At 37.0% G+C, this 26,100-nt stretch overlaps 1 protein-coding gene across 1 annotated transcript in view; it reads left to right on the top strand.

Annotated features, from left to right (window-relative positions):
• The first annotated feature begins 1,984 nt into the window (after positions 1–1,984).
• The window catches only part of LOC145978104 (dipeptidase 1-like), a 176,756-nt gene continuing 152,640 nt past the window's right edge, over positions 1,985–26,100 (top strand). Inside the window, exons 1-3 of the mRNA XM_083110545.1 lie at positions 1,985–1,992; positions 4,474–4,630; positions 24,853–24,985. Of these exons, the coding sequence (XP_082966671.1) occupies positions 1,985–1,992; positions 4,474–4,630; positions 24,853–24,985 (298 nt within the window). The remainder of the gene's footprint in view (positions 1,993–4,473; positions 4,631–24,852; positions 24,986–26,100) is intronic.

Here is a 26,100-nt window from a genome sequence, read left to right as displayed (position 1 = left end):
ACAACTGATTTTGGACGACCTTCGCGAATCTCGTCGGTGAGCGAATGGCAGCCACGATTAAATTCGTTAACCCAGCGTTTCACAGTGGCAAAGAATGGGGCTTCATCGCCAAATGTGGAAGTAAGTTGATCGATGCACTCTTGTCTTGATAATCCACGTCGAAAATCGTAAAAAATCATCGCACGAAAATGTTCACGAGTTAAATTCCATTTTATTGTTGTCGCGCAATCTCCAAGGCAACATAAACAACACAAATGAAGCTATTGACAAAACATTTGAAGTACGTTATGGTCAATAATGCCAGACGATTCCGTGCAAACGTCATATCGCGCCTAACTTCAATCAGTGTTGCCAAGGCTCAAAATATAAATAGTGACCCTCGTATGACTGAGTTTCTCTCCTTTTGATTTTTTCAAATGGAATTTTCCGAAAATAAATACTTTCACAATTCCTGCCTCGTCTTGTTTCCGAGATGCGATACGACAGACCAATTTGGTGGGGGTACAATGTACTCCTGTGAGTCACCGATTATTTTCTTTAATTAACTTTGTCAGGGGACGTTCGGAAACCTTTTTTTTCCTTTTGAAGATAGAGACGGTACGGAGACAAAAGAAGTCTCAAATTTCTAGACGAAACTGAAATAAATCTCTGCAAAATTAAAACGAGACGATCTCTTTCGAAACTTTCGTATCATATTTGAGGAATTTACTTAAAATAAATTGTGCCTTATTTAGATATACCAAGCGTATATTTTGTTCATATTTCAATTAAGTCGTCTATTTTGTTTATTGTAATTGCAAAGTTAATCCATTAGTGACAATGTGAACCTATGCTGCACGATTTCATCTAGTCTTGGATAAAATTCCGTATTTCGACTGTTTGCAGCGTCGAACAAAATGTAAAGGGGAAAAAACGTTATTAGGATTTTTTTGCTTTAATGACATATGTACGTTGTGGAAGTTTGAGTGGTGACACATTCGTTTCACCTCGATACCATTCCTAGTTGAAATGATGGAGAGATGTTTCCTAGACATTAAAGCAGGGTGCGATGTGTGATTTTATCAGAAGGGACGACTTATTTTACCTATGCATTGGGTATGCTTTGAATTGCACATAAATTGCTAAGAATCTAATTCAAGTTCCAAGGTCTCCTATTTTTTCTTCATTACTAGAAGCAGTTATAGACGTGAGAGTTCTTTGAGAAGAAGCATCAATTCTTGAAGTTTGATGAGGCCAGATGACAGCACGATACGACCCATAGGAAGTTAATGGCGCTATTGACATGTTTTTGATAATGGGAATGACATCATTTACATCGAAAGAACAGTGTGTTGTTATCCATTTTCTTCACATGCGTGGAGTAACACCCATCGATATTCATCTTAAATTGACTCAGACATGCTGTGGTTGTGTCATGGATGTGACCAATGTGCGTTCGTGGGTCCCATAGTTCAAGGAATGTCGAACGTCGTTTGAAAATAAACCACGAACCAGCCACCAGTTACTTCATTGCTGAGAAAAGGGATGTTTTGGGACAGCGAAGGCGTTATACTCACGCATTGCTATCCTAAGAGTACCACAATGATGGGTACAAGCTATGGAACTGATTTGTGGACCAAGTTGCTTCCAGCATTGCGAAAGAAACCGCCGAAATATGGCTGCAGCTGTGTTCTTTCATCAGGACAACACACCTCCTCATCGGGCGACCATTGTTCAGACTCTCTTCATGGAAAACAAATTTGAAGTGAATCACATGTTCTGTCCATACTCACCTGACCTCGCACATAGCAATCTTTGGCTCTCTTCAACCCTAAAGTACAGTCTCCGTGGTCGCCAATTATCCAGCTGTTCCCCTCTTGCATCAGCGATTATTCAGTATATATGGTACAAAACAGACTTTTAAAAAAGCGTTTGTAGAGGCCACGCTATGGTGACGTCAGCAATGTGGAAAATGTGTACGTCTAGACAGTGATTATGCTGAGAAATGATGAGGTGAGTATATTTTTCAAAATAAATTAGGAGACCTTAGAAGTTGAATGCACCTCATATCGAGTACAACACAAACATAACACCATTTATGGTTAAATTCTAAAGTCAAATTGTAAGAAAATTACATTAGTCAGTTGAATGAACGAAATAAATGACTCACTGCAGGTTCGATGATTTGCCAGTTGGCTTGTCAAGGACACTGTAATGTTTAGTCTTGATCAAATTTGTTACAATTTTTTCTGCATCAAAGCTATCCACTGGGGGTCATTTGAAATGAAATCAGATTTAAAACTTCTAAATGATTTCTCTAATTTGTTAGGGTAAGGTTCTTGGCACTGAACTCGTTTTCAGATTCAACTGTAGATATTGGTACAATTTGGATTGGATTTACAAAGTCTTTGAGTAAGTTGGGAATGTGTTTTGGATTTTGTTTGTAGATACGAATACATTCGACTGATGATGCGCACATGTTCTCTCTTACATTAAAGTTCACATTTTTATATAAACGAGAAATTAACATGCCACCACAAAACACATGTCTGTATCTGAATTTAATGTGACAACATCCGAAAAATAATCTAAACTTTTCAAACCGGCTCTTCATATTGTCAACCAAAGATTGAAACATAATATTTCGAACGTGTGATTTTCAACTTTTCTTGCTATGAGATCTGAAGGATTTCGGATTTGTATGTGCAATGGTAGTACTTTCAGTGTTTGAAGAGCATAAGGTACAGTTTATTACATTACAAACAATTACTATGTCAATTGTTTTACAAATACTTCAAAATTAGATCTCTTGTGAGTTGATCGGGTATCATCTCGACTTAGTATTTTTTTTAAAGATAACACAAAAAAGGTTTGATAAGTGTTAAGGACGAAGTGGCCCAATATACGTCAAAGACAGGGCACAGTTTTCGTTCGATAGAAAGTACTTTCGAAACACCCTTTAGAAGTCTGAGAAAATACGGAATACATTGCTTCTAAAAGGCACTGTCCAGGGTACATATCTGCAGTAAATTAGTTTAATGATATTTTATATATAGCTCTAAAATGAACTGAACTGAAGTGGAATTCTATAAGTATGATATATTTTATAATATGATTTTCATATTCAGTGGGTGGGAAATGATTATACCTGATTCGGAATTGCACAGGTTAGAGAATGGGGAATCCTCCTCACCCCCTTTAAATCGCAACATGCATTAAAATAAATAGATGTATCTTTGTTTGCAATTTCCACATTGCAAAATCCTGATCTTTCCATTTCATTAAAATCAAATGAGCTCAGAACAAGGTATAGAGGTTTATATGTTTTGGAATTGTTATATGGTCTTGAAATCTATTTTTAAGACAGCCATCAATTCTTTTTTTAAAAAAACAAAAAAGAAAATGGTATATAAAATATTAATGCAAATTTTGAATTAAAAACTGGATATTCGCGTCTGAAATGGAATTTTCCATGCCCCCACATTTTACTCAGATATACATATGTGTGTGAAGTACACACACACACAATATATATATATATGGAAGGTTGAAATTTTGTACCCCCCCCCCCCCCCAATGAAAAACGTTCCTGCGCCACAACTCCATTTATTGTACATGTCAATTCTTGCCATTCTATTCGAGTGCCACCTCTCGCACATCATATTTTAGGCGAAGCGAGTGAAGATCTGGATGATGAATGATGAACAGTTACGCCACCCAAGTGACAACTCAGGCAGGGTCTCTGGTTCGATCCCAATGCAGTATTAACATTGCGTTACGTTATGTTACTGGTACATAATATAATTCTACATATATTCAAATTTATTGTCGTTGCAACAAAGGATGGACATATGTATTGCAGCAGAATCTAGTAGTTTATCGATGTTTTCGGCTCACTTTAAGTTCTAAATCACCAATAATTTACGACACGTATATAGCAACTTAATGTGATGAAGTAACTGTACAATTAATTGGAAAATTAACTGTTGAAGCATTACGTTTATTGGAAGAAAGTAACTCTGTTCCAGTTACAGCTACTTGATTTTAAAAGTAACTTGTTAAAGTTACATTTCTTCAAAGAAAGGAGCTGTTACATGTAACTGAGATAATTGTAACTGTTACTTGTAACTAAGTTACATGTAAGTAGTTACTTCCAAACACTGGGGACACGTTTGTGTTCCCTGACCTTTCGAGCAAATACTGAGAGTTTGTATCACATGGATTGAAAATATCAACTCTACGACGAGATATTTTATTCTCTTAAACCTCGGAACACATGGGGTTGTGCTCTGACGTAGCAAGAGCGCGATCTTCTGCCATCCGCCTAATTTCATGCTTTTAGTCGATAGGCCGAAATAATTTTTCCAACATGCCCAGCACATAAATAACATTGAATGTATGAAAATTTAATATTAGCGTTAACCCATTATATATTTTAATTCGTTTTGGAGTGATTGAAATTTGATGACATGAATTTTTGTTCCGTCTTTGCAGGCATAACGATTTGCCGTGGAACATCCGCAAGTTCTTGAGGAACCAACTCCGCAACTTCCACTTCAACGAGAATCTACGCCAGGAGGAGCCTTGGTCGAAAAGCTCCTGGTCGCACACGGACCTCTACAGGCTGCGGCAAGGGATGGTGGGTGCTCAGGTAAGGATCCGACAGTTGTAAATGCATGCGATAGTCTTACTGAAATAGGGGCAATAGCCTGGGTGTGTGAGTGTCTTACGTCAGAAATATGTGTTATCTAATAACGTTATTTGGTTGCGTTTCCATTGAGCTGGTGTTCGTTAGGAAAACAAAAGAAAAATTCTGGGGATACATTAATACCAGAGATAGATGCCATTAATAATAATAAGAAGAATAATTAAATCAAGAAGACTTAGATGGGCAGGCCTTGTGGCGCGAATAGGTGAGGATAGTGGTAGATCCCATCATTCGCTTTAATATGTACTAAGTGATAATTAAATTATTTTCTTAATGTAACTTAATGACTTCGCACTCATTGACGTGTCTGTTATATAGGTTAGATGTTCCTTTAATCTGATCTCTTAGCATACTATTAATTGATATCGACACCCACATTATAAACATGTCTTTATGAAATTTGATTTGTTTTATATAAACAAATCCATACATAAATATATTCTTGAGTATTCCTATACTTCTACATTAATATATTATCTAAGTTTCAATACAATTTATGTTTCTCTTAAAAGAGGTGAACTTTTGAAGCATTGAAACGTCGAGGACATGTTAAAGTATACCACAGAATAAACATGTTTATTTCTTTCCCGATGGCGAAATAATAACGTTAACGTCTTGCAATCAAGAGATTCCGAGTTCGATACCCACGAGAGGTACCTAGTGCTTTAAATCTCACTTTAAACTGTAGATTTCAGTCCCTATTAGCCTATCTGTACATAACGTGAGTTTAAATCAAAAACTCAAAATGGAATAAAGTAATAGATCATAACTACAATTACCATTAAAAAAATGAAAAATATTGTAGGCTAAATATACAAATTAAGCCGGTCTTATCTTAACACTCAGGATTAAAGTAGAGTTGTACAGTAGTAATTATGATTATATTTTTGGTGTGGCAACAATAAGCTCAACATGTTTTTTAAGGGTGAATGATAATAATCATGAATTTCAACATTGGAGCAACTTGGTCCTGATTTTGAAGAGGCAGAATCGTACTTATGGCTTAACTACAGGGGGGGGGATAATAATGTTTTCCACATCATAAAAATAGCATAAATGATAATTTGCTAAATAAATGTTGCAGTTTTGAAAACACACATATTATTACCTAGTTCCTCAGGCCCTAGGAGGTTAACAGAAGTGCCTGTAACGTGTCAGTCTCTATAAAAAATAAATTTTTTTGGGGTCCAGTGCTCCTCTTGTCCTCGCCAAATTACGCCTATACATTCAAATCCACTTGACCTTAAATAAGTCAGTCCATACAACCGTACCTGGTTTTCAGTATAATCACTCCGCATGGATAAAAACATTATGTTGAATCAAATGAACTAAATCATATTTATAACCCACATGATACTGCACCTCATTAACCCTAGCATACCATTGCCGTATGAAAAACTTCCCTGACAGAGATGGGGGCACAGGGCCATCCTTTTTCCATCACAAAAATTAAAGAAACCATTTTGTTATCGAATCACTGCTTCCTTTCCTTGTTTACATACATTTAGTTATTTATTAATTATAACAATTAGAAAATATGCTTTCAAGGCACGGTGTTATGCACACGGGAAATTTTACCTTTACCTTACAATTACGAAAAATTACCATAATTAATCAAAATTAATAACCAATTATTGAATGAGTGTCACACAAATATTTAATCGCTCACTAAAACTAGCAGAAACCATATTAGTTTTACATCAATGGTTTTTTGTTTATATAGGTGCAGTTATATATATTAATTATAATAATTACAATAGTTATCATCATTAACAACCAATTGTATACATTGTCACTTGCATGAGTGCCGAATAACACACAGCCCATAATTAGGCCAATCAAATGAGTTTTGCCTCATATGTACTTTAATTTTATCATTTTACGAACAAAAGTAATACAGAAATATTTGGACCACCCTCTGGAAAAATGCAATTTATTTTCAATCTCTTATAAAAAAAATACAAATAATAACAGTCGGCTCCTGTAGCGGAGTTGGCACCACATCGCGCTACGACGCCAGGGGTACCAGGTTTGAATCCTGGTATGGGCATTGATGTTTGTGAATGTCCATTCATCAATTTTATCATATCATCAATCATCCCCATCTTCGGAAATTAGCCAAAAGTGGCACAAAAGGCGAAGTAAAATAAAGCAAATAAAATGAAATGAATTAAAAAATAACAGTTGACGTAATCGTGAAACTAGGGGTGGTGTGCTTGACAGCCCCACTCTCGGGTAAGCTAGGATTAAATCAAAGAAACAAGGAACACAAAAACTCATAACAGCTATTTACATTCCATCAACTAATGCTCGACAGCAAACAAGATGGGTAAATGGGTCTATAGGTGTGCAGAGACTGGGAACATTAAATATCTCAGTCGACCAACATCTAGCAAACAAGATAAACTATAAAAATAAATGCACGTTTAGTCGAAATTTGTGCTTTTGGATGGTATTTATATTTACAATAAAGGTGAAAATATCCTTCCCTCTCTATAGAGCGTCTCAACCTTAAAAGTCAGTATGGGTTAAATGGAGCGCAGCGTTGCCAGAATCAACAAGCGTAGGCGCATCGATTCGATGTTAATCGCTAATGATTGCGACAAATTTAGTTCCTTAATACCGTATAGGAAATCTTCAAAATCTATGTATTTGATGCATTTTGGAAAAAAAACTATAGTTACCTCAAGATTTGTATGTAAAAGTTTATATTTGCAAGCAACTTTTTACTATTTAACATTTGCATTATAGGTAATACACGCAAATGTTGTTACTTCCTTCGTTGAATGTTGAATCCTCTACACAAACAAAATTAAATAAATGCAAAAAGAAAACCATTAAGATATATTCGGTAACGAACTGTCATCATTTACCCTCCTCAATATTAATTTCAGAGTGGGTGGAATGTTCTCGAAAAGCAATGAACGGAATATGCGACGCAATCCACTTTGCACTATGCCATCGTATTTTGTCGTTCTGGCATAATTCTGTTTCCCCATTTTTTTAGACTACTTTCTTGCCGGTGTTCTAAGAGGACCTTCGGTTTCTTTCTTTCGTATTCTGTATACAAGATGTTCAGAACACTCGGTAACATATTCATTGACTTTAATGAGAGATTTAACACGCACATAACTATTATGCGTTCTTTACCTCGACGTTTACCAATACTGCGTCTTTTTCCAGCTTCTCTATCCATTCTTAAACGTATTATGTAATTTACATGAAATCCACAATTATCACACAGCACACTGCACTTCCTACGATCCGGGACACCTGCCTGCAACTGAATTATAACGTCGGTGGCGCGCAATGAATTTTATACGCGAGACAGCCCGCGTAAACAAACTAGGATTTTACAATAAATAACGGTGCTGTGGAGTAACAATGCATTCTAAAAATAATTTCACAAATTGGTCAGAACTTCTCTCACTTGGTCTGCACGTGTATCGCGACAAACCGAAAAGTTTCTCGCTAACCACCTTTTTGTGTTACGTTCTGATGATTTATACAAAATATCCAATGATAACTCTCTTCGTAAGTACGTTAATTAATTCAGGCTAAGAATATCATATCTACAAACACCATAGATCCCATAAAAAAAAACTGGCTAAGTTGTTCAAGCGGTTTGATATTTATGGCTTTTGAAGTATTTACAAAAAAAAAAATAAGCATTTTGCAAAATTGCATATTTATGTAGATTTCAGATCACATGAATTTATGACAGGTTATATAATGCTGTCAGTAAATAGAGCATAAAAATACTCTACAGGATAATGATTTCACTGTTTAGAAATTTATGACTTTTACATTTTGTAAATTTTCTAACATCTGGCAACGCAGCTGTCGTAGATGACAGAGCTATTGGAAAACTCATCTATTAAAGAGAGAGGGAAGTACTCCATTTACTTCCATACTGACTTATAAGTTTGAGACACTCTATAGGCTTCTTCACTCAGTTTATCTGGCAAATTATCTGTGGGCGACAAATGGTTGTTTTATTGTAGCAGAAAATAGCGATATACTGATAACATTGTAATAATGTATGAAAATGCTACATGTAGCGACATTGGAATAAGAGCCAAGTTTAAACATGGCACGCAAGATTATGAAGTAAACAAACCAAAATAAAACAAAAAATTGAATTGCTTACTGTAATAAAGAAAATGGTTCAACTCTTGATCAAAGAGAAGGTGAGAGAAAAATAAGACGCCATTCTTGGAAATAGCCTGTAAAAGTTTGTAGAATCACCCCCATTTCATTAAGAGTTAGGCCAACTCATTGTTTGATTAAGATCTGTTTATCCGTCTGGAAAGTAATGCTAGGTGAAAGTAATACATAAAGAAGATACTTTAAAATCAGATCGCACGTTATGTTTCACCATTTGGAAGCACTTGAAAGTTGTAAAATGTAATTGGGTTATCATCCGTGTGAGAGAGCGTGTGAATTATTAAATAACACATTTCAGCCCCACGTTTCAGATGGGGCAACATGAGCCCACTAACTGGTAGCACTCTTGCATACTTTAAAAGCGAAAAGAGATAGATGTAAATGTCAAATCCTGCCTTAAAAGATCAAGCGAGCGAGTTGAAACGTGTACTGGGAATATTCCTTCCATGAAAGAACTGGATACGTAATGCTACTCAGAAAAAGCCTGTCAAAGGTTAGGTCAACTTTATGCTCTGATAGGCTAATTATGACTGAACCTTGAGTTTAAAGTAGGACCTCAAGTTACTAAAGATGGAGCAGTGGTATCGTCGTAGCCTTGTAATCAAGAGAGCCCCGGGTTCGAATCCCGATAGAGGCATATAGTTGTTCGGATCCCACCTTAAACTGCAGGTCCAGTCCCGATTACCCGTGCTATGCATAAAGTGGACTTAAAACACGAAATCAATCAATCAATCAAGTTACTGAGGGACTGAGAGATGGGTAAACTCTTATAGCTCTTGTCTGGTTTTACGGCTGGGGGCCTGCATGCTGGCAAGGGAAGAGGGGAACGAGGAAGTGACCATCAGCGTTATGAAAATTAAAGCAGTTTGTAGAACGACGTGCACGCAGCACCCCTTCCTCTAGACATCGTAACTCTCGGCGCCACCGCTGTTGTCTGGTTGGTCTGCGGCGCATTCCCCGCTCCCCACTTCTCTTGCCAGCTTGTGGGGCGCCCGTCGTAAGACATGAGCTAATAAGGAAAGGGACAAGAAGTGTCAGGAAACATCCCGTGGCTTCCATTACAGTTTCGATATTAACATTTACTTGGAGGGGCTGAAGAAACCATTCAAGCATATCGACCAGATAAATTGATAGATTAGTAACATAAACTAATCTTGGGGCATAAGCTAATCAACATAGAATGTTCGTATTGATTGCAATGAAATGGAACTGTGACTTTAATTCTAATTGAGATAACATCAGGAAATGTTACTCATTCAAAAAAAAGAACGTTTTTGGCCAATCGAAAATAAGAGAACAAGAAGAAAGTTGAGGATCATTTTGCGGTCCCAAATTAGTTCGTCTTTGCACGATTTGTATTACTGTATTGTAAGAGACCTGTAGGAAGGCCAATACGAAAACGGAAACACAACGTTGAGATGGACCTGAGGGAAATTGGTAAGGATTGAAAAGATTTGATTGATCTTGCCCAGGATAGGGACAGATGGAAGAGCTTCCGGTTTAAGAAGACTAGAGGGTTAGTTTAGTTGAAGTTAGTTTGGGTCATGGTCTACTAAATCTTCGTATAAATAGAACAATAAACAGTAAATCAAATTCTGTGTTTTACTAAGATTTTGAGGTAGTATAGTATAGTTGAGTTGAGTTGGTGATTTACTAAGTCCACTTTATGCACAGTAAAGCTAATCGGGACTGGACCTACAGTATAAAGTGGGATTCGAACCACTTATACGTGCCTCCTCCGGGTATCGAATCCGGGACCAGTTGATTGCAAATGACGACGTTACCACTACGCAATCGGGGAAGCATTTTGAAGCAGTGTAGGTGTGCGCCAAAACTAATAGTCTTGTTCCTTTACTTGTTGAGTAACTCTCGTATTTTTCCCGCACCATGGCCGTGCGGTCTAAAGTTTGGATTCCGACAAAGAGTCGCCTCTCCTGGGCGAAGCGTAACGACTTTTCTCCTGAGATTTTGGCCTGTGTATCAAATAGGTGGCCAGCCACATTCATGAAAAAATTGGTGAGCTACGAATGAGTAGAGTAACCCGATCATTAACAACTTACGAGGCCCGTCCAGAAAATAAGTTTTTCTGGGACCATCTACAGAAAGAAAAATTATTGCAATGGAAATTTTTATCGGAAAAGATACAGCAATTATTCAGCTATTTTTCAACATAATCTTCACCGGAATTGAGACATTTGTAACCCTGAGTCGTAGAAATCTGCCGCCTGGGATCGGAACCAGTGTGTGAAAGCCGTCTTTATCTCCTCGTCACTTTTCAAATCCTGACCGGGCAGGAATTTCTTGAGATGTAAGAAAAGATGGTAATCACTGGGAACGAGATCCGGGCTATAAGGTGGATTGTTCAACACCTCCCAGCGGAACACCTGTAGAAGATATGTTGTACGGTGAGCCGTATGTGGCCGAGCGTTATCGTGCAGCATGACAACACCGTTACTGAGCATCCAGCGCAACTTCCGTAGTTTTTCACAGTACCGTTCAGCGTTCACAGTCTCACCTCTGGTCAAGAACTCGATGAGCAGAATGCCCTGTCTAGGCCAGAACGCCGTGCACAGCACTATCCGCACCGACACAGTGTTCTTGAATTTTGTCTTGCATTGAGATTCACTGTAACGCCAATGCATAGAATGCTGCTTTGTTTCTGGGGTAAAGTGTGCAACCCGCGTTTCATCGCCTCGTCGCTGTCATCATGGTACTGCTGCAGAAATGTCAATGCTGCTCCCATGCGCTTTGCTTTGTGTTCGGGTGTCAGTTGTTCTGGCATACAATTTATGGAACAGCAGGTTCTTCGTCACGATTTCGTGCAACATGGAGCGAGATATCTGCGGAAAATGGCTGCTGAGTTCCGTTATCGTGAAGCGATGCTTCTCCACAATGCGCTGTCGTATCTCCTCCCCAAAGGTCGTCCGTAAAAATAGAGAGTCGCCCACTGCGCTCCCCATCATGCACATTTTGCCGACCTTCTAGCGACGCACAATCTGCTTGCTCATGCATCTCGTACGCATGTGCAATAACCTCTCGTAGCGCATGGCATGCTAACTGTTGGCCATTCGAGAAACTTATTTTCTGAATCCGCCTCCTACAACAACGACTGGACGTTCGTCGTGTTGACCACACGTCACTCCATAACTTACTGGATGGCCGCCCGTATTTCCGAGGCATGAGGGAGTGAGGCCGACAGTCGGAAGGTGGTGTGGTGGGTGACACCTCCAGCTTGCACAGAACGCCAAAAATAAATGCTATGAGCTCTAAACCCGCTCATCCTAACTTACAATTCCGCTTAGGCCAGGTTTATGTCTCTGGTGTAAGCTGGGTGTGACCCGCACCAGACCGGCCGTTAGGTGGGTCTTGGCTCTCAAGGACTGTTGCGCCACGGGTTATTATATAGGGTTTCCAAAAATCCTTGACACATTTAAATTCACTTTAACATTGTAACGAACAGAGACATTTCCGTGAAATGAAGGTTGTACTTCACAGACGTCTTTCAAATTTTACCTGGCAGCACCGCATGTCTGTCGCTTTCATCGCCACACCTCCAACTGGGCACAATTCACATCCATGTATATGTGCAATCTTGTTCTGAATCCGCAATGCCGCGATGACTGCAGATATATCTGCTTTCAGGTCATACAGATCTCTTGGTCTTTCCGACTAAACTTACGTCTTGACATATTCCCACAGACAAAAGTCACACGGTGTCAGTTCAGGCGACCTTGCACACCTGCGGCCAATCCACCTGCCTTTTGAATCGAAGCACCTTGGTAACACCTCATCGCTCGCAGTCACGTGATCCTCTCAACGCGCAGTATTGCCAGATAAAACTTTAAAGACTGCTGTGCAGTACACAACTTTATTTCACTCAAATATATCTGTTCGTCACAGCGTTATAGTGAATTTAAATGTCGGAACGACTTTTCAAAACCCTGATTATTAACCATCGTATTAGGTTTGTATGCAGTGAAAATTCTCCTAATTATTGGAGTGCAGTTGAAAAGTACCTTTCACGCACGACGAAACATAAACATTATGACATTTGGAAGCCCGTGCAATCCCACAAGCAGCATTCGGTCTAAAGTCGCTTTAATCATGAAGATCTGCCTCCACGAAGTTCTCCAAGCGTTTTTCACACAAATTAAACACGTCATACATCACTGTTTAAGCTGTCACTCCAATCCTTCACGCTAATCACGGTAACCGAGTTTGAAACATGCACGTTGGACAAAAACAGGAGAGGGAGGTTCGGCTAGGTTTGATTGAATCATTCGTCTGATTTAAACCCTTCTATGAAAACCGCTTTCCAAAGCGCAACCGGGACGAACATAAACCTGCTCACGGTGCAGTGGTCAGCGCGGTACCACAGCACATGAAACCGCACATTAGCAGAATTAAACGAATTTGCGATTCGAAGACTTGGTTTTGATTCGGGCTTCACACAGTTCGTTATAGATTTCGCATATTTATGTTCACATATAACCAAGGCAGTAACGATAGACGAAATGTTCATGCAGGCCTCAGTCAATCACAAGGTACGCGAAGAGTATGTGGTTCAACTGTCAACAAAACTTTTCTTCTCTGAAAAACATACCTGAGGTTTTGTTAATTTATGCACACTTTAATCTTACCTTCTGCACTCTATACCGTGAATCTGTGGAGCGTAAAGGCAGAGGAGGGGGGAAATGCGTGGGCAGAGCGAACCAGAGCACTCTGGTGGAAAGGCTTTGTTGCTTTCCCACCTCCGCGCAATACCGCTCCCTCTCACGTGTTCATTGGTGGAGCCGTCTCGCGTCACTACTTGCGCATTGACTTGTTTTCGTTCGTTCGCTCCAGAGATTCTCGGGACAGAGTATAGCAGAATAGAGAATGTGGTCAAGCACGATGTTTTAATCTGTATGCTTGTGTTATGATTTTTACCTTCTTTGCATTTTTAGGTATTTTTCTCTTTCGCCGACCTTCGTGGCGTAGTGGTTAGCACTGCGCGCTTCAACGCCAGGAGTCCTGGGATCGAATCCCGGCGGGGCATGACTGTTCTTTATGAATGTCCCTTCATTAATTTAATCATGCACACATCACTCATCCTCATCGTCGCGACTAGCCAAAAGTGGCAGAAAAGCGAAGTTAAATCAACCACATAAATCAATCGATAAAGAATCGTAATCACTGCATGTGTCGGAAATGCTTCTCCTCAACTATTATATGCTGGGTTCAGAACACAAGTGGTGTAACTAGTTGAAATGGAGGTAAATATAACTTAGAACTGTGAAGTATCAACATTTCAGTGCTAGCAATGTCTCCTGAGTTTCAAATTCTTGCTCATATATGCACCAATATGTTTGCACTCCAACAGTTAAACACAGTGCTTAACCATATGCATATTCATATAACCAAAGTTATCGAAATGTAGCTTTTTCTCAAATCTGTCTTGAATGGAGTTACGCCACTTGTTTTCTGAACCCCTCATATATCATTATATATCACTACCTTTTTGAGAACAGTACTTATACATATATTGTCGCAGGGTTTTTGTAAATGGAACAATGAACATAGCAACTAATTCATATCGCACCCAGCTGCTAACGATAGGGACACACCGTGACCATGGGCGTTGTGACTGACCCAAAGATGTTCATTTATTATTTATTGTTTAATTTTGCGTTTAACATGCATTATGATATTTATGTTGTTATCAATTACTATTTTGTTATGTTTCAAAAACGTTGTAGAACTAATAAGATGTATAATTAATTATTGATAACGTGAAATTGCGATGTATAAATTTCTATACTTATTTTGAGCATAGCAACGAAAAACAAAAGACAGTAGATCAATAAGTGAAAAATATATTGAAGATATATATAGTGACGTCCGAGTTTTCTTTGAATTTAACAAACTGTAAGTAGATTTGGAAAAAGATAAATACTAGGATGTTTCGTTGAAGTACAAGTAAAAGGCTTGCTTCAATAATTTGGCGACCCAGCCAGGATTGAAAAAAAAAAAAAAGGACAATCTTCTGGTGCGTGGTGAGAAGTTTGCGCAATGGTAGTTATAGACTTTTAAAATTTTATTTTGTCTTCGAGTTTCAATTTGTTTAACATGTTGCGAAGGCAAAATTGGCGACCCTAAATATTTTATTTATGTTTATTATTATTCTGTGCAGTCATGGCAGATAAATCTAAAGAAACGAAACCTAGACATTCACGTAGGCTAAAATCTAATATTGCATATGAAGGAACCTACTTAAATAGTAGTAATTCTCACGATGGTGACATTTGTGATGTACAGTCAGGTAAGATTGAAGAAGTGACGTGTTGTGATAAGCTCGATAATGACCTGAGGTATGTGCAATGTTTTGATTGCCGTTCGTGGTATCATGTTTCATGTTTGAAGCTTTCCATCACACATTGGACAATTTATTCTACCACTAAGGAAAAATATTGTTGTAAGAAATGTGATTCCAGTTACGATCCTTACCAATTGCCAGTGTATTTGGAAAGTATAAATCCTAATTTAAATGACATACTAAACAGCATTAGAAGCATACAATTAGCTGTTGTAAATTCTAATCAGGAACTTAAGACTCAGTTTGAACAGTCTAATCAGGAACTTAAGACTCGGTTTGAACAGTCTAATCAGGAACTTAAGACTCAGTTTGAACAGTCTAATCAGGAACTTAGATCAGAATTAAATCTGTCTAATGAAAATATTCAACTTAAACTTGACGTTATATCTTTAAAACAAGCTGAATTATCTAGTGCACATACACAGTTATCTTCACAGCTTGATGTCAAATTTGAAGCTGTTAATCATGATATTAGTCATGTTAACAATCGGCTCAATATTTTAATGTCTGAATTTAAGGACAAAATAGATGCGGTTAGTACAGCGTGTTTACAATCAACTACACGTCTTGAATCTGTATTAGATAATAAATGTAGTAACGTTGATGACAAACTATCTGAATTTGAAAATGTACCAGGATTATTGAAAGAACACGTTGTTGATTGTGACGAACGTCTAAAGGATGTTAATAACAAGTTTAATGATTATGATCAAAGTTTAGATAATATCAAATCAAATTATAATTCTAACATTGTTGATCTTATGTCTAGAGTCACTATTTTAGAAAGTAAAAGCAATGTTAATGATGGTGTACATAAGCATATTTCTGATTGTATAGAAAAGTTCCAACAGTTTAATTCCCGAATTGAATGTATGGAACAAGGTAGCAAAAACCTGCAATCTGATGGGAAATATTTAACAGCCAAAGTTAATTCCTCTGCTCGTAATTCTGTTGTTACAAATAGTAATAGTAGAACAAAATCAAATGTTGTAGATAATACAGAATCTAATACATGTCGGAATGGAAGAACCCAGTGTGATATTGGACTCAGTACTTCGTCTAGTGATGTATCAGATGATTCTTCTAAGAAAGTTTCCGGTAACAAGAATGTTACTAATACTCGTACTCGTAAACATGTCCGTTGGAAGCACAAGAATAATAAATCTGTAAGATCTAGCTCTGACGAAACTTCCGTAAAGAAATTCCGAAGTATCGACGCAGAAGGTCCATTCCCAAAACGAGAGTTAGGTGCTGAGAAATATAACTACACTGATGCTTGCTATCAACTTTTTGGTACAAATACACATCCTACTTCTAGTTCTGTGTTTACTAAGAATAATGACAATGTTAGTAATGTACATAATAATCCACATTGTCATCTGGATCAAAGCGTTAATTCTCCTTGTATGTGGTGTGATTTTAACCCACAAATATCAGAACCTAACCCACAAAATGATTGTGTTAGTAATATATATCGTGATGCAAGTGTACCATGTTCAGTTTCGAACAATCACGATGATCTTCATTCTTCTGTAAATGGTTCGAGATTGCATAACTGTAGTAACACAGGGTTAAACGGAGCAAATCATATTTGCTATAATCAACCGTATAGTTCGAGAGGAAGAAGTGATCATCCTATAACTAGAAATACATGTAGTGGAGAAGGAAATGCAAGAAGTGGACGTTTAAAATTAAGTGAACTATCTCAATTGCCTAAGTTCTCGGGAAAGATAGAGCAACAATCAGCGAGAGAATATATTGAACAGCTGGATAACATATTAAATGTTGTAGGAGTGCCAACAGAAATGAAACTGCAAAGTATTCAACAATGCTTCATTGGGAGAGCTGGTTATTGGTTTCGGACTCATAAATATTACTTTAATTCTTATGATCAGTTTGTACAAGAATTCATTAATCAGTTTGCTTCTTCGGAAGTTATCCAATCACAACTCTCCGTATTGAGGAATCGCAAATACGATCCCAGTGTACATGGCAGTTTAGAGACTTTTGCTTTAAAAACTCACTCTAGTTATTGCAATTTGGTTGAAAATCCTCAAGATATAGATGTTGTGCAGTTAATACTTAGCCAATTACCTGATAATATTGCCAATCACATTACTTGTCACGAAATTCGTTCAGTGGATCAACTAACTAGCATGTTAAGAAGAATAGATGTAATAAAATTTAGTAGAAAGGGGCTTGTTGTTCTTCCTAATGAAGACAACGAACGTGAAAATATTCCAAAGGTTTTTAAGAATTTGGAACAAAATAGAGGCAAGTTAAATGTGCGGCAAGTTAATGTTCGACGTTCGAAGACCACTAGTGTTTGTACTCAGACTCCAACTAGTAGTGAGGTAGATGCCAATGCTGTTATCATTCAAGGTTACGAAAATCGGCAGGGAAACAATCTTCGAGGCCGATCTTTCAACAATTTTAGGCGAATCTCTAATAATTATGGATATCATGGAAATTTTATTGCTCGAAACAATTATAATGGTTTAAGATCTAGAAACGGAGGACAATTCCGAAATAATTACAGGCAAAATAATTATCGTTCACCTACAGGTCAATTTAGTGATGAAAATTTGCTCAATCAATCGCGATTCTATTACAGGAATGAAAATCGTAGTGCTGGTAATAATACAATGCCCTATCAGTGTTTTCCTGCAAATTCAAATTCATTAAATTCTCAACCTGAATCAGCAGGTTTGGTACCACAAACTAATTCTGATTCTACAAGAATGGCAAATCGTGAACAAAATTCTTCGCGAATAGATCAAGTACAAGGATCGATACAGCAACAAATTCCTAACTCTGCACCTTTAAATTAGTTGCGCAGAAGGAAGTGCCTCAGTCCCTCTGCTGTCCTGTTAAGAGGCAACGTTCAATTGATGATAGTGTTAGTGAAGAAGGTCATAATAATGTTGTAAATAATGCGAGTTCATCCTTCAAAACGTTTGAAATAAACTTTCTGTTAGAATGGTTCGACGATGAACCCGACTGGACTTTTAATGAGGATGGTGTTCCTATTCCTGTAACGGAAGTTCCAATCATACATGGACTCATATGTAAACTACCTATTACTTGTATAATAGACTCTGGAAGTCAAGCAAATGTTTTAAATTACGAAGTTTGGTGCAAAATAACATCATTGATTGGTAATCTTAAATTAGACAAGGTTGCAGATATTAGATTGTCTGGATTTGTTGGAAGTAAAAGGTGCAAGATTGCTGGTTGCAAAACGATAAGCCTTCAAATTTATGATGAATATTTTCCTATGGAATTCTTTATTATAAAGGAACTTAACGCTGATGTTATTTTGGGAGTTCCATTCTTACGAAAGTATAAGGCTATAGTAGATCTCAGGTCACAGCACATAAGTTTAGTAAGTTCTTCAGGTAAGGAAATTTGTGCTTCATTAAATAATGAAGATTCTAATTTGTTACACTCTAAATGTGATGAATACTGTAGCTCTACGATTAAGAATGAACCTCAATCCAAAGCAAATAAATTGAAGTGTTGTGGATTGTTAAATTATGTGCCTGTATCAGATATCGAATACATGCCTTCTAAGAGCGATATTTACAATAAAGTTTTTGAAATTAACGACATAAATGAAGTACAAAAACAAGATTTACTTTCACTTTTATGGAAGTATCATAACCAATTTTCCGATAGACCAAGACATGCAAATGTAGAGGTATATAAGATACAATTGGACACAGAAATACCTGTATCTACTGCACCATATCCCATTCCGATTTCTAGAAGAAAACCTTTGGAAGAAGAACTTGCCAAATGGGAAAGTTGGGGCATAATTTACCAAGAATCTTCGCCATATTTAAATCCTTTGCACATAGTCCCGAAACAGGGGGGTCTGTGGAGGCCAGTTGTGGATTTTAGGAATTTAAATAAGCATGTTATTAGTCCGCAAGTTAGAGTGGAACCAATCAATGAAATGTTGCAACGCTTTTTGGGAGCGCAGTATTTTTCTTCTATTGACTTATCTTGTGGATATTTTCAGATCCCGTTAAGTCCTGATTCATATATTTATACTGCTTTCTCATATCGTGGAAGGCAGTATCTCTTTCGATATCTTCCTTTTGGTATAAAATCTGCAGTTTCTGTTTTCCAAGACAGAATGAATAAGATATTCACAAGGGAATTTAATGATTATGTTGTTTGCTACTTGGATGACCTCTTGATCTTCAGTAAAACTTGGAAGGAACATTTACGGCATATAGAAGCTGTTATTCAGAAACTGAAGGAGGCTAATATGTCAATTAAGTTTTCGAAGTGCAAATTTTCATGTAAGGAAATTTCTTTTCTTGGCCATATAGTTTCTGGAAGCCAAATTAAAGTTGATCCAAGCAAGAATTCTGCAATAATAAATTTTCCGACACCTAATAACAAAAGAGCTCTTCGTAAATTCCTTGGCTTGGTCAACTGGAGACGAAAATTTATAAATAAATTTGCAGAAACTGCTCAGCCTCTTCATGAACTTCTGAAATCTGATGTTCCTTGGATGTGGAAGGAATTGCATTCAAAGGCATTTGAGAAGTTACGTGAGTTAGTTATATCTCCCGAGGGTTTAGCACAACCTGATTTTTCAAAACCTTTCAACATAAATGTAGATGGCTCGAAGAAGGGGATCGGTGCGGTTTTATGACAAAATGGCGACAGTTCAGGAGAGGATCTCAAGATTATACAATATGCAAGCAGAGTTCTTCGCGGTAATGAGGTGACTTACAGTACGCACGAGATCGAATGTTTGGCAATTCTTTTTGCTTTTGAAAAATTTTATATATATGTTGCTGGAACCAAAGTTCATTTGTATACTGATCACAAATCATTATCATGGCTGGAGTCTGCGAAGTCATTAAATCAGAGACTCAATAGATGGTCCTTAAAACTACAAGGATTTGATTATTCCGTGCATCATATACCTGGAACTTGTAACCAAGCTGCCGATACTCTTAGTAGGTATCCTGATTTATCTACAGGCGTTCCTCTTATCAATGAATTATACATTAATTATTTGAATCTAGATATTGTTGATGAGGACACAGTTGACTTTTGGAAGGAGAGTCAAAGACTGGATCTATACTGTTCTGAAATTATAGGGCATTTAAAGGAAGGCAATACTCCGAAAGGATCCAAAGAGATTTACAAATTCCATGACGGTCTTCTATTTCTGAAGCACTTTCCAGACGATAAGTGGAAACTCGTAGTTCCAAGGGAGTTGGTACCTAAAATTCTACATCGGCTTCACGATAAGCAAGGACATTTTGGATATTTTAAGGTTCATAATAAATGCAAAGATTATTTTTATTGGCCAAAAATGAAAGATACTATTAAGGAATATCTCAGAAACTGCTTAACATGTGCAAAGACTAAGCAGGCAGTCTTAAAAATTGATAAAGAACTTTTGCATGTACATACTACAACCCCTCACAGTATGCTTTCTATAGACCTTATTGGACCTTTACCGAAGTCACAAGGTCACAGCTTTATTTTAACAATTGTGGACGTTATGTCGAAATTTATAATGGCTTACCCTTTGAGAAAAGCTACAACCAAGGAAATTATAAATAAGTTCCAACTGCAATAATTTTATCATTATCCACTTTCTAAAGTAATTTTGTCTGACAATGGATCTCAATTTCGATCAGTTGAATGGAAGAGTTTTATAGAATCGAATGGAATAAAACATGTTACAACATCAGTGTATTCACCTTTCGCCAACCCAATTGAGCGATACAATAAGGAAATAATCAGGTTACTAAGACTATACACAAAGGATAATCATCAGCAGTGGTTTAAACACTTAAGTGTAATCATTGGACTTTTAAACAGTTCGGTATCTGAGGTTACAGGATTTACGCCGAATGAATTGTTTCTTCATGATAATGTCAAGAATACAGTATTTCATCAAATTAATTGGCCATCTGAACTGGAGAAGGTGACATGGCAGAATAAATGTCTAATGGCAAAAACAAGAATGAAGAAAAGGGCTATAACCAAAACGAAGAAAGAGGATGGAAGGAGTATCACAATCGCAGTCAACGATATTGTTCTTGTTAAAAACCACGAGAAGAGCAGCTTTCTTAATAAGAAAATTCACAAATTTCTGGATTTATGGTTAGGTCCTTACTTAGTTAAAAATGTTAAGAACAATTATGTGGAACTTATGTCTCTAGATGGGAAGAAATCTGTAAATAAGCAAAATTTGTCTAATGTAAAGAAGTTTAATTGTTCAGCCGACAGGAAAACAGAGTTGCTTAAATTTGCCTAAATAATTCTTGAATGTAGTTAGGTTAAGGTAACTACGGACACTTCTACAATGAAAAATGTTGGATATTTGCATAGTCAATAATATTGTTTATTCATTTAATGTACTGAATTCATGCAACTAAAACAAAATGAAGAATATGTCAGTCAAGTTTGATTCACGGAGTTCATAGTGAACTGAATTAATATTGTTTGAAAAAAAAGTAATTTATGTTGTAAGTTAAAAATGCAATGTTCACAAGTTTGTAACTAAATGTAAAATTTTCGATGTTTACAGAACTTAAATAAGTCGAAAATTTTCACCCGGAAGGGGTGCGTATTGTGACTGACCCAAAGATGTTCATTTATTATTTATTGTTTAATTTTGCGTTTAACATGCATTATGATATTTATGTTGTTATCAATTACTATTTTGTTATGTTTCAAAAACGTTGTAGAACTAATAAGATGTATAATTAATTATTGATAATGTGAAATTGCGATGTATAAATTTCTATACTTATTTTGAGCATAGCAACGAAAAACAAAAGACAGTAGATCAATAAGTGAAAAATATATTGAAGATATATATAGTGACGTCCGAGTTTTCTTTGAATTTAACAAACTGTAAGTAGATTTGGAAAAAGATAAATACTAGGATGTTTCGTTGAAGTACAAGTAAAAGGCTTGCTTCAGCGTATTTAACCCTCCGAGTACCACCGGGTCTATGAGACCCATAAGTTACTTCATATGTCTATACTTTTGCAAGGCATTTTGCAGGGACTATGATGTCATGTGACTTTGTTGCAGTTTCGGTGAAGATTAAGTGTTGAGATTATCTTCCTGTTTGAGTTTGCCAGTAGACTTCGTCTAGTAACAACTGGGTGTTTGAGACCCACTGATATTTTCCATTTGAATGTGTAGATGGCGCTGGGGAAATGGCGCTCGTTACCCTGAAAGGACGCAATGCTTGCATCCTAATGTCCCAGAAAGGGCAAAGTAGTGTTTGTTCTCAGCACCATGCACTCCAAAGGCAACATCGATGAGAGCAACTCATTGAGAAAACCAGAGGTGATCCTCTCTTACAATAGCACCAAACCAGAAGTCGATACAATGGACCAAATGGCTTGTTTCTATTCTGGGAAGACAATGACAAGAAGATGGCCAATGATGATCTTCTACAATATGATAGATATCAGTGCCCTCAACGCTTTGTTGTGTGGATGTCACTAAATGGGGACTAGTGCAGTGGAAAATCACACAAGCGTCGACTGTTCCTTATCGAACAAGGGAAACAGCTTGCTGACATCTCTGGTGCTTCACCCTCGGCTGATCCGAATCCTATTCCACCTCCAGCACAAGACAAGAAGCGAGGGAGATGCTCTACTTGCGAGTGGAAGCCAGATAGGATAACCAATCACATCTGCACAAAATGTAAGAAACCCGTATACATGAAAAATTCACATTTTGTTTTCGGGAAGTACATAGATTTGTAAATAAATTGCCTACTGTGCAGTAGTTCTTGTACCAGTGTAATAAAACCAGAAACAAATAAAATTAAAATTAAAATTGTAATAAAACAAAAGAATAATGTTACAAAACTGAATAAAGTGTAATAAAACATTTGAATATGTATGTAGCAAAACGGAAATAAATGAAAAACTAATGATAATGTAATAAAACAGAATATAGTAGAACTGTAATTGTAACAAAATGTAATAAACTGCAATAAATGAATAAATCGAAACATATACATGTTAGTTTCGGAATTTTTGCGATAAGAAACTGCATTGGGACTAACAAATCAGTTATATTTTTCTCCCTTGAGTCTTCTTAAAGGAATTTGGTTTCTGAGAACGCAGTGCAAAACCAGGGAAACACCGTAACACTCAAGTTGTTTGACACAAAATGGACAGAGAGTATCAATACTAAATAGCGTGACTTGTGAAAATGTAGAAACTTTAAAGGCTTTACAGTTTACCAGTACGAGAGAAACATTTCAGTAATCTTTTCAGTTTCTTTAGTGTGTAACCTGTGGGGAGTTTGAAATATCTCCACTTGTTCTAACCAAATTGCTTTATGCAGTTCAACATTACTTTGGTGACCTCAAAAGGTGGACTGTTCAATATTGTGAACATGTCAATATATTTTCTAAAGAAATCTAAGAGAGAGTTCTGAGAACTTTAATGAAATTTATTCCAAACCAAAGAAACTACTTAGAGACTATGATGAAGACATGAAGAGACCAAGAACACCCAGCCGTCAAATAGGAGGAATAATGCACCACCTGAGAGCACAAACGAACATTACAAACTAAATCATAATCGTCCATTTTATAACCATTTTGTATTAGAATTGAACTCACGTCTCTGAACAAAGTCAACACATTACCAGATTAACAACCGTGATGCGTCCTGTTTCTTCGGGATGCACAAATGTCCTGGGAAAGAATAAATTATGAAAACTATACTTTTCTAAACTTTATATTTAAGTGCGTAAAATTAAAATGCTCATTTTACTAAACAATCTAACTGTACATTGATCAGCTCCCTCTCGATATTACAAAAGTTGAAGTAAGTGATTAAGCTTTTCTGGCGACGAATGATGAACAGAATCTTTCAGGCTATCGACCAGATGAGCTGTGGAAAAGATTCCAAGCTTTTGAGAGCTAGAAGTATACCCTGAAGATGAGAGTGATGTTAGCTCTCGAAAGCTTGGGATCTTTTCCACAACTCACCTGCTCGATAGCCCGAGAGAATCTTTTCAACAATACAAGAGTTATCGAGTTACAAGAAGATGTTGCGAAGATATTTGACTTTACGATAGCGCCGGCATCTGCTAGTAGCAGTTGCAAATCTCTTCTATTGCATAGTAAGCTGCTTATTCTAAACAGGCAGTGCTTGGGTCCCTATCTGTTCAGTCCGCAGGTTTCAAATGAAGTTTCAACATCGTGAGATAGCAGCTTAGTTCATTATGAAAGGAATTGCAAGATTAATGATGTACTTCGAAGTGTCTTTTTTTAAGAAGTGCAGAGAATATGATAATGGATATGTACATACACACAACTTTGTCGGGTTCAGCACGACCCCCCCCCCCCCTCCACAACAAACCTCCGGTCAGCAGTGTCCAGGATTATGACTTATGAAATATAGCAACACTAATCATACCAAAAGTTGAACCCCCCACCTTACGTGAACTGTATATACGCCCATGACCATGACCCTACGTCAACTTATAATACAGAGTCAACAATCAATACCACGTGCTTAAAACACAAAATACATATCCTTAGTACATGTAGATTTATGAATATTTATTATTATTTTCATCAATATTTCAAATAATGAATGAATTTGTTTCCTTATACTTTCAGTTTTGGTCTGCATACGTGCCATGCAGTTCGCAATACTTGGACGCTGTACAACTAACATTAGAACAAATAGATGTGATACGGAGGCTGATTGACAAATATCCCGCTCACATGCAGCTCGTTACGACATCGGAAGGTAATTTCCACAACATTTTCTGTTTTCAGAGGTGAAGAGTATAATATATTGGGAACAATTGTTGCACATCAAATTATACATAAATTTAGCACCAAATTATGAAAAATCGTTAATACTATAAAAGTCAAATCGAAACCTTAAAAGTCCAATAAAAATTGTAGGACAGTCTGTATACATCTCAAATGTACACGAGCTATCAACTGTTATTTACAAAACGACCTCAAGGCTGCAACGCTGATTAAGTGAGCTTCGAAACGCCATTTTTGTTATTTTAAAGATGGCACCTCCTCTGCACACTTGCACCAGTGAAGAGGAGTGGTTTCGTGCCATCTGTCAGTCTAACAACTACAGAAATTTCTAGCCACATGAAATGTCATCTCTGTGCATGCTTAGCACATCAGAAAGTTTACTAATGGAGGAGAAATTTGACAATCACCCCCAGTTCGCAGGCAGATGGGTGCAAAGGCCTTCGCAGTGGCTCATAATTGACTGCACGTCAACCCCAAAGACGTATTCTTCTTAAGGTACACAAGCACTAACTCAAAGTTCAAAATATATGTAGGTCAGCAATAGGTCTGTGCTAAATTACAGCAAACTTGTGCAACCTTATACTCGTATACAGAAATCTACTACATAAGAAACAAGAACAAATGAAGGTTTTTATTTGACTCTCCCTTGTAGTTATACAACAGTTAAGGCCAACTAAGCTTTATACTCTAACAATTCAATTTGGATTTCTAAAAGTATTGTTAATATACTAAGTCATTTTTGGTAATACTATTGATTTAAGAAATACTGCAGTGACTCACACGTCATTTATAGTGAAAATGGTCAAAACGTGGGAGAGGAATTATATTTTCTACAGTTTCAGTAATAACTGATAAAATTCTCTTGATATTACATGAAACCTGCTTCAATAATATCTAATCCTTGAACAGGGAACCACACCTCACTCTGTACATTCTGGTGATTAATATAACTTTGAGGGCTTTTAGGAAATTGGCCTCTATGTATCGAACTTCTTCTTAGTTTGAACATAACACTTGTTATCAGTAGACCTCCGATTCTTAGGTTCTAAAAAGTGTGCTTTTAGGTTTGTAAAGTAGGCTCTAAAA

The sequence above is a fragment of the Lepisma saccharinum genome, chromosome 24 (assembly GCF_977018435.1).
Source record: "Lepisma saccharinum chromosome 24, izLepSacc3.1, whole genome shotgun sequence".
NCBI classification, from domain to species: Eukaryota; Metazoa; Arthropoda; class Insecta; order Zygentoma; family Lepismatidae; genus Lepisma; species Lepisma saccharinum.
This window is presented reverse-complemented; position numbering and strand designations above follow the sequence as displayed.